General features: G+C 36.6%; 2 protein-coding genes across 2 annotated transcripts; both read left to right on the forward strand.

Moving 5' to 3' along the window:
• The first annotated feature begins 2,242 nt into the window (after window positions 1-2,242).
• Window positions 2,243-5,431, forward strand: LOC114725568 (bifunctional phosphatase IMPL2, chloroplastic-like). The gene is made up of 9 exons (XM_028912097.1): window positions 2,243-2,528; window positions 3,196-3,274; window positions 3,383-3,477; window positions 3,568-3,617; window positions 3,905-4,029; window positions 4,217-4,283; window positions 4,781-4,870; window positions 4,998-5,109; window positions 5,197-5,431. Exons 1-9 carry the CDS (start codon window positions 2,357-2,359, stop codon window positions 5,265-5,267), a joined length of 861 nt encoding a protein of 286 aa, XP_028767930.1. The 5' UTR covers window positions 2,243-2,356; the 3' UTR covers window positions 5,268-5,431.
• A 1,003-nt stretch (window positions 5,432-6,434) lies between these two features.
• LOC114725559 (probable receptor-like protein kinase At4g39110) lies at window positions 6,435-9,260 on the forward strand. The gene is given in 4 exon segments (XM_028912087.1): window positions 6,435-7,830; window positions 7,994-8,119; window positions 8,122-8,186; window positions 8,188-9,260. Coding segments are annotated over 4 exon segments (2,583 nt in total). The 3' UTR covers window positions 9,184-9,260.
• Window positions 9,261-10,530: the final 1,270 nt, after the last annotated feature.

Here is a 10,530-nt window from a genome sequence, read left to right on the forward strand (position 1 = left end):
GTGTTGTCTTTCCTAAAATACTATTGTTAATCAAGTGTGTTGGTTAAAACTATTATTATTAGAAAGACTACCTTATGAAAAAATACATAAATATAAAAAACAAATCAGATTGAGATTTTATATTTATAACTTAGGGTGTGTTTGGATAGAAACCAAACCATGGTTTCAAAAGTGCTTTTACGGATTACGAAGTAAATATGTGGAGGAGATTATCTCGTTTTGTGGAAAAGTGCTTCTGAAATCACGGTTTAGAGATACTAACAGGTCCTAAATATAAATCAAACGAAATTTTATATTAAGAAACGGAAATAGTATCTTTTTATTTATTCATTATATCTCTTCTCTTACGTCCTTCGGTTTGTCCGCAACATCAGGTAAGAATTTTCGTGTGTTGTCATTCTTTCCGCTATAAGTGGCCACTCCTGTGTGTGTGTGTTTTAGGTGTCAAGTTGATTTTTTTTTTAATTGCCTTGAGTATCTTCTCAATTAAACGGTAAGAAACTAATCTTTTGGATACTGTCAGGTATCGTAGTGGGAATCCCTCAGAACAGTATTTTTTCCATACACACTACCTTAAAGATCACACCCAGGATATAATATTTAAGATATCCAAATCTTTTCTACTTGGACCAATACTTGTTGGTCTGTCAAGTTAATTTTGGCAAGTGCACAACAAACCCCATCTAAAGATTTAGTGGGCTTTAGTTTGATAGTTTGATGTGATAAAAAAAATGAATCATTTAAGATATACTATGCATATCATAAACAAGAATCTACTAGTGTCCAAAACTAATTTTTAGGGAGAATTTTGTATATTATCTAAAATTAAAATCATTTTCTACTATATTTTCATAACATTGCCCTTACAGAATCTAAAACCAATGACGCTTCAACGGCAATAAACCTTCCCTCCTCTTTAACTAATTTTCTTGAACACTTATTTATTAATATAAACGATTAGTTAATTAGCCAGTGATCATACCACCAAGTGGCCACGGCATATAAATTAGTATCTTCATTAGTAGAAGACTCTGTATTCGATTAGTTAACCAAACAAATGGTAAATTTAGTGGCTTGGTGAGAAAATTGAGAGGCATTAGCGAATGATGCTTACACCGTATTCCACCATTCTATAATGCTGCTTTTTGATTTTACAAGTTCTGCTGTTCACGGGTCATAATGTCTAGGTCTTTAATTTTTTTTAATATATTTTGTTAAATTGCTCTTTTGTTTTTAATATAGGACTCAGTTGTTGACTTGATTTTGATCCTAAATATAATATCTATTCTTCATATTTATTAATTTTTCCTAAATTACCCCTATGGATACTCCATCAACCACAATCAAGTAGAAGAGGAAGATGGGATATTAAGAAAGATGATTATGGTATTTTAGGAAAAACGTGTCACATTTCTTATCATTAACTAAGTTACCTAACTTTTTTATCTAATCAAATTAGTTAAATGGGTCTTATATTAAGGACCGGAATAGTACTTATTACCTAACATGTCACAAATTTATAAGAAGAGTCAATAACATATTCTTTAGTGTAAAAAAAAAAAAAAAAGAAGCTAGGTTTGGAAGATAGGAAGCAGCGGAGGTTGAATTAAAGTTTAATATTTCACGAGAATAGAACCAAAGCTCACGCCAAGTTCTTTGGTTATCATCTCACATGGTTCTTGTTTCCTTTATTTATGCAAATTTGAGGTTCTAAAAAAAAAAAAACAGCTTCCATCTCTATTTTAATTTTTTTGGGACATGATTCTCTGTTTTTATTTTACTAATAATAAAGCTGCGCTGTATGATATATGATGCTAATAATTCAAATTACTCAATTAATAAGATAGAGGTGCATCACTTTCGTCTCGTTGATGCATCCATTATTCTGATATTTTTTTTTATGCATCCAATATCTTAAGAACTCTCAAAAGTGCTTCTAAAAAGTATTTTTGGCAAAACGAGACAAACCCCTCTATATATTTATTTTATAAATTATTAAAAGTATTTTTAAAACCATGATTTGGTTTCTATTCAAACACTTTAATGTTTTATTACTTTAAAAATTAAGATGCTCAATATAAACAAATAATATCAAGATACTGGATACTTCGTGAAAATAAGATAAGGTTTTGCATGCGGCTCGGAAATAAGATCAAGATGCATTCATTTAATGAAAAATAATAATCAAATTTTAAAATAGCAATTAGCAATATTGAATCCAACGTTGCGAGCCGAGTGGGCTGTTTACAGTGACAGAAGTTCAGAGTTCAGGGCAGCTAGCCAGCTACTACATAAGCATCATCGTTTTCCCTCCAATATTGTCAGTGTCTCACATTCTTCTCTCTCGATTAGGGTCATGGCCTCCGATTCTTTGCTCTCTAATGGAGTCTACACCCGCGCTACGGCGGCTTCTGAGAACGAACTTAATCGATTTGTTGACGTTGCTAACAAGGTCGCTGACGCCGCCGGAGAGATCATTCGCAAGTATTTCAGGAATAAATTTGAAGTTCTTGATAAGGATGATTCGAGTACGTCTCCGATGGAATGTGTTCGGAATCTCGTTTTTGGTTTTTGTATTGATTCTTCATGTCCTTCCCATTTAAGTTTTGTTCGTTTGCTGAGAAATGGTGGACTCATTGAGTAATCAAGTAGAATTTTTTTTTTTCTCGTTTTGATATGGCAAGGGATTGTTCAGGTTTTGTCCGGATAGAATCAAGCGGTTTTTTAATTGAGTATTTACTATATAGGATTTTGCTCTCTTTTTCCCCTGAGGAAATAGGTTCTGTTTTGATTAGGCTGATTCTTTCTTTTCACCAATTGAGCTAAGCGTTTGAGTCCTTTTGGTCTGAAAAAAGGTAGAATAGATAAATTGAATGAAGTTTGACATTTCAATATCTAGAAATAAATAACATTTTAATTTTGTCCTGGATCTTTTTTGTTTTAAGCTAATTTTTAATTTTTAAAATGCTTTCAACATTGCTCAAACATGACGGTGAAAATGCAGCACAAACCATAATAGTGTTTTCCTCTGGTAAAATTTGAAAGATTCAATATTTTGGTTGAGCTGACGAAGTTATTATTATTACTATTTTTTGAATTCCTATCATCAAAAGCTTACCTCTTTGAACTTCTAGTGCATACATATTTCGTGGGTTTGATTTCATGGATATGGTTTCCTTACACTTAGTATTGCAGGTCCAGTAACAATCGCCGACCAATCTGCTGAGGAGACTATGATTTCAATCATATCAGAGAATTTTCCTTCTCATGGAATGTAAGTATATAAATTGTTTTTTCTATTTCTTATAAAGTGAAGAAGAACATGATTTGTCAGAGAATTTTTATTATATTTTTTTGTCTGGATTTTCCATAAAAATTGCAGTTATGGAGAGGAAAAAGGCTGGAAGTGTAGAGAAAAAAGTGCAGAGTATGTTTGGGTTTTAGATCCCATAGATGGGACAAAGAGCTTTATCACTGGTAATTTTCTTCCACTGCTGTTAATTTTTTGTTTATGATTGGGTTAGAACCTTGCAATTTCAGAGTCACTTTGTTTTGTTTGTATTTTAGGGAAACCATTATTTGGTACCCTCATTGCGCTTCTGCAAAATGACAGACCAGTAAGGATCTCTCGCCACCTGATTGCGTACATGGAAATTTTTTCCTACTCTGCCCCTATACTGCATTATAAATTATTGAAAATTTTCATTTTTTATCGTCCTCGTTTCTTCAGTATTTTAAATAGCCATTTGGTTGCACTCTTATCAACATGACTCTTTTTGGGTGGTGTCCGTATCTGGATACAAATATTAAGTGATATGCAGATTTGAATATGACAATGTAAAATAATTTTGTTGTCATCTTCACTTATTTGAGTGATAATCTTAGTTTGGTTTCCTTTTATCAGATCCTGGGCATAATTGATCAACCTGTGTTGAGAGAAAGATGGATAGGGATAAGGGGCAAAGGAACTACATTGAACGGACAAGTAGTGTCCACACGTACTTGTGATACTCTTTCTCGAGCATACATGTATGCTGTCTTCTTTTGTTTCTTTAGTGTACTTCTTGTGGAAGATTTCTTGACTGGCAAAAAGATTAGAATGTCGTGCTGGCAAGAAACAAAGGAAGACTTGGCCTTTTTTTCATCATATGCCCTTTTTTTTAACATGGTAAGTATGGGTTTACAAGTCTCAATATAATTTTTCCCCCTCACTTAGGTACACCACAAGCCCCCATCTATTTAGTGGAGATGCAGAGGAGGCATTTACCCGTGTTAGAAGCAAGGTCGGTTGCATTTCTGCTGTATTTTTAACATACAGGTCATGAGAACATGTGGCGTCATTAAAGAAGAATATTTCCATATAATTCATTTCTGCCTCTTTTGTAACAAAAGTGATGCCTTGGACTTCAATGAATCATTTGATTGCACAGGTCTTAATTATGTGCAAGATAAGCAGGGATGACACACACGAATCCAACCCTATCACCAGAGAATGATATTCTTATATCACACAAGAGCTTGAGTAACTTGTACTGCAAGTTTCACTTTGTACAATTGTAAAAATATGCAAAGCTGATAGCTTATGATGGGGTCTGAGCTTTAGCAGTTTCTCTTCCACTGGTTTACTTGCTCACATGTTTTCCATTATCAGAGAGTTCTCTTCATATGTTTAACCTTACTCGCTAGACAGGATGCTTATATATCATAACAGGAAAGTTATGGGAAGAACTCTATATTATTGGCAGTTAGTTATTCCTAATTAGTACTCTCCTAATTTCAGGTTAAAATTCCATTATACGGCTGTGACTGTTACGCCTATGCTCTTCTGGCTTCTGGCTTTGTGGATCTCGTTGTTGAGTCTGGCCTGAAGGTAATATGCATTCTGGGGACTCAATGTTTGACTTTGGAGAGTCTATTAACCCTATAGAGACATGACAAGGTTATGCAGTTCTGAGAAAGAAAACCCACTAATCTCAATGGCTAAACTGTTATTTCAGCCATACGATTTTCTTGCATTGGTACCTGTCATAGAAGGCGCTGGAGGCGTCATAACTGATTGGAAGGGAAATCAACTTCTTTGGGAAGCTTCTCCATTTTCACCTGCAAGAAGTATGCACTTGCTATCTCAGTTTCTTTTGGTGATCTTCTCATTTGGATATTAAAACCTCACCATTTCAAGGATTGGACGTATTCCAGGTTTTAATATTGTGGCAGCTGGAGACAAGCTGATTCATCGACAGACTCTAGATTCATTACAGTGGAAGTGACTAGAATTTGGATGATCACATTGTTACCTGACAAGTTCACTGTTATATTACTATCACTCAATAAGACTATTAAACTCACTGCTCTGGAGCAGAGAGATGTAATCCCCTTACCTTATTATGTCACTCGCTTTAGATGTTTAGATTTTATTTCAACGATTTAGATGTTAATTTCTTTTTTCATTTTTAATTAAAATTATTAATTATTATTTTTAACTGAGTAGTTTGAAAACGTAATTTTGTTCAATTACTTATTTTATATTCAAAATAAAGCATTAAAATAAAAAATTCAAACTCTTCTTTTGTTTACATTTAATTTGGATTATCTTACCAAAAAATGAGCAAGATTTCACAATTTCACCAGGATTTTTCAATACAAAAAGAGAAAATTAACTTTCTTTTTTCAAAGAAGTGCATAAACTTTTCTCATTGCGGAATGCGGAATGTAGACTTTTTAAATGAAAAATAGTGTTTTAATTGATAAAATTATAAAGTAAAAATAATTGACAATTATAGTACATATCTAAAAATGCAAAACAAGAATATGCTTCCCTTAACCTTGTGCAATCAACAAAAAATTAGTTTAATAAATAAATAAAACAAAGATTTGCTCATAAAAGTGGATAAAACACCATGGCCAAAGAAAACGAAAGAAAATCTTAAAGACAGTCGGTGGTTCATTTGTATTCGTGCATGGCAGGTTCTGTGAAGTGCAACCAAATACAAATAAATAAAGACAACCTCAGCAAGAGTTAGCTGTCGAGGGAGGGAATGAGGAAGAAAAAGTGTTTTGACTCGTTCAAACCAAAATCAAATTAACCAATTTTAACTGTTGCAAGAGGGCACAAGAACGCAACAGAAATTCCAAGGGACCAAAAAGCTCCCAGCCCAAATTCGGCGCCTGATTATTGGGGAATCAAACTCTTCCCAAATCTGTCATCCTCCTTCCTTACCAAAAACTTGAAGAAAATAGAAAAATCCTGTGTGAGAGAGAGACAAAACCATTATAGGGAATGTGAATACACCCTTTTTCAGGCTTGTTTTGCTTTCCCTTATTCTAACCTCAAACCTCCTCACACCCCAGGAGGTTTGATCATGGAGAAGATAGAAAAAAAACCCAGCAATTCAAGCCCCCCTCCTTTTCAATTTCTATCCTCTTCTTCATTATCCATGGCTTCACCCACCACCCTCCTCTTCCTTATTCTCTTGGCTTTATCTTCCTCCTTAACCCCGGCTTCCTCACAACCCGCCACCACCTCCTCCAGATTCTCCCCAAAAGACAATATCCTCATTGATTGTGGTGCTGATTCACCGGCCACCCTCCCCGACGGACGAATGTTCAAATCTGATGCAGAATCTCAAACGTACTTGAATGCCAGTGATGAGTATAAAGCCAACGATGGTCAAGCTAGCGTTTCTTCCCCTATTTATTCTAATTGCAGAATCTTCAAGCAGGAAGCTAAGTACTCTTTCCATTTGAGCGAACCTGGTTTTCATTGGGTTCGTCTTCATTTCTACCCTGTCAAAACTGATGTTTTTGATCTCCAGAAGGCCACTTTCTCTGTTAAGACAGAAAAATTTGTTCTGCTTCATAGTTTTAACTTCAACAACAGCGAAAATCCTATTGTTAAAGAGTACCTCATCAATGCAACCGACAGTCTCATGTCCTTAACCTTCACGCCCCTCAAGAATTCAGCTGCTTTCATCAATGCCATCGAAGTTGTTTCAGCCCCGGACAGTTTGATTTCCGACACAGGATCGGCTCTCTTCGCTGTTGGTGAATTCTCAGGCCTCACAAACTACGCCTTCCAAGCTGTTTACAGAGTCAACAATGGAGGCCCTCTAATCACATCGGCGAACGACAGTCTGGGAAGAACATGGGTCCCAGATGAGAGTTTTCTCAAGAACAAGGACGTGGCGAAAAGTGTTTCGGTAGCCCCGAACGTCATTAAATTCCCCGAAAACCAACCCACCATGTCTCCTTTAATAGCCCCACAAACCGTATACTCATCAGCAACAGAAATGGCCGACGCACAAGTGAACCAAGCCAATTTCAACGTGTCGTGGAAATTCGACGTGGATACTGCTTTCAGTTACCTCATAAGACTCCATTTCTGCGACATCGTAAGCAAAAGTCTCAACCAGCTCTACTTCAATGTATACGTAAACCAGAAGATGGCGATTGCTAGCCTCGATTTGTCCTCCCTAACCGGAGCATTAACGACGCCGTTTTACAAAGACATTGTGGTGAACGCGTCGCTGATGGGGCAGGGGCTATCGATTCAGGTGGGTCCGGCACAACCAGATAGCGGCGACATGAATGCCATAGTGAATGGAATCGAAGTGATGAAGATGAGCAATACGGTGAACAGCTTGGACGGAGAATTCGGGGTGGACGGTCAGAGCAGCGGCGGTTCGAACCGGGGCACGGTGGCGGCGGTTGGATTCGCAATGATGTTCGGAGCGTTTGTGGGGCTGGGGGCGATGGTGGTGAAGTGGCACAAGAGACCCCAAGATTGGCAAAGGAGAAACAGCTTCTCTTCATGGTTGCTTCCTCTTCATGCAGGTCAACATTCTTCTCAATATCTCTCAGTATGAACATTAGGGACAGATTTGGATAGAATCTTAAGTCTCTGTAACGAGTAATAAATCAAATTGAAGGAAGCGAACAGATTTGATCTTAATGCAAAACCTTGGGTTTCATAGTGAACATAATCATTTGCTTGCAGGTGACAATAGCTTCACGAAAAGCTCCATGGGCTCACACAAAAGCATTTTCAGCTCTTCCACAACGGGCTTGGGACGATACTTCTCATTCGCAGAGCTGCAAGAAGCAACCAAGAACTGGGACTCAAAGCCATTATCGGAGTTGGTGGCTTCGGTAATGTCTACCTAGGAATCATCGACGAAGGAACAAATGTTTGCCGTAAAAAGAGGAAACCCACAATCCGAACAGGGAATCAACGAGTTCCAAACAGAGATTCAAATGCTCTCCAAGCTAAGACACAGGCACTTGGTTTCTCTCATCGGATATTGCGACGAGAACGACGAGATGATCTTGGTCTATGAGTACATGTCCAACGGGCCTTTCAGAGACCATCTCTACGGCAAGAATCGGCCTCCTCTTTCATGGAAACAAAGACTCGAAATCTGCATCGGCTCGGCCCGCGGGCTTCACTATCTGCACACCGGAACCGCCCAAGGTATCATCCACCGCGACGTCAAGACCACCAACATCCTCCTCGACGATAACTTCACGGCCAAGGTATCTGATTTTGGGCTCTCCAAGGACGCACCAATGGGGCAAGGCTACGTCAGCACGGCGGTGAAGGGTAGTTTTGGGTATTTAGACCCGGAGTACTTCAGGAGGCAGCAATTAACAGATAAATCAGATGTTTATTCTTTTGGGGTAGTTTTGTTGGAGACACTGTGTGCTAGGGCCCCCTTGTGCCCTCAATTACCCAGAGAACAAGTGAACTTGGCGGACTGGGCGATGCAGTGGAAGAGGAAAGGGTTGCTTGATAAGATCATAGACCCTGCTCTTGTGGGAACAATCTGCCCCGAATCGATGAACAAGTTTGCAGAAGCAGCTGAGAAATGTTTAGCAGATTATGGAGCTGATAGGCCATCAATGGGGGATGTGTTGTGGAACCTGGAATATGCATTGCAGCTTCAAGAAGCTTACGTGCAGGGAAAATCCGACGATGTCCCTGATCCTATGCCTTCACCGGCGTCCACTGCAACACCGGCGGCGAATTCTTCTCTTCCTCCCGCTGCCCCAACGACAACCTCGGAACAACCACCTAGTACCACTCCTACTCCTCAATATATCACCGACCTGCCAGAAAACAAACCCATTGATGATCATTCTGGAACAGCCGTGTTTGCCCAGTTCGCTAACAACCTCAGCGGCAGGTAAAAGGAGATAACAAAAAGGCTTGCGATAATTGATTCCTGAATTGTTCGATCACATTGTCCCTTTATAGTCTTATTAATTATCCCATGAAATCATCAGTCATATATGCTCGAGTTAGTTTGTTAGGGTGGATCACTGACTCGATTATTAATATTATCCATTATGGGGTCGGAATCGATCTCACAATTCAAGAACGTAACCATATTATGCTTGTTTATGAGGAGAAGCATTACTTTGGGGGTTCAGTGTTTGGGATTTGGAAAGCCATGAATTTGGTTGTATCACAAGTGTTTGCTTTTTTGAAGGTTTAATTCAATTAAATTGCCAAGATTTTGGTTGTATAATATCATGTGTCATATTGTATACTTGTATTATTCTACCTTTTCTCTTGTCGCCTGCTGATATTTTTTCCTCTGTTTTATGTTTGATCGTGCGGTAGGAAACATTTGTAATATGATCAATGCATTACTGTTATAAGGAGATGTGTGCGTGTGTGGGGCATCATAAATCAATACCACCTCTGCTACTTAATAAAAAATTTTATTTGATTTTTATTTTGGTTCTAAATATAAGACTCCAATATATTTTGTCTCTTATATTTATATTTTTTTTTCAAGATAGTCTTTCTAATAATGGTAGTTTAGCCAATATATTTGATTAGTAAGGATATTTTAAAAAAAACACTTGTTAGTTACAAATAACTAACTTAATTTATTTTATTATTAATTTACTAAAATTAGTTAATTAGTTTTTATACTTAAGACTGGGGTAGTATAGTTTTATATAATTGAGTTGTAGTATTCGTATCAGCTGCACAAGTGTTATCCAACCAGATAACAAAATAAAAAAGTACCGCATCCACTCCTCTTTAGTGCAGTATAAGAGTTGTTGGGAGATTTAATTTGATGTTAAATATAATATCTCAATCCATTTTGTTTTTAATATTTATTTATTTTGCCCTTAAGTAATACTTATAGTGATTGCATATATTAAAAAGTTTTCATAGAGAGATAATTCAAATATACATAATTAATAAGAATATTTTAGGTAGAACAACATCCGTTTATGACAAATACTAATTAACTAATTTTTTTATATTTACAAATTATTTAACTAACTCTTATATTAAGGACTGGAGGTAATATATTTTCTTGTAATTATCTTATATTTAGTATTAATATTGTATAACTATGATTCGAATATTGTTGGTCTTAATTGGAGATTGTTATTATTATTGCTAAAATATATATTTGGTCATTTAACTTTATGTAAAATTTCAGTTTAGTTCCTTAACTTTAAAAAGTATACTTTTAGTTCTTTAATAATAAAATTGTTAGTCTTAAATGATGA

Source organism: Neltuma alba, unplaced genomic scaffold (genome assembly GCF_004799145.2).
Source record: "Neltuma alba isolate B1F8T4 unplaced genomic scaffold, ASM479914v2 tig00012255_pilon, whole genome shotgun sequence".
Lineage (NCBI taxonomy): Eukaryota > Viridiplantae > Streptophyta > Magnoliopsida > Fabales > Fabaceae > Neltuma > Neltuma alba.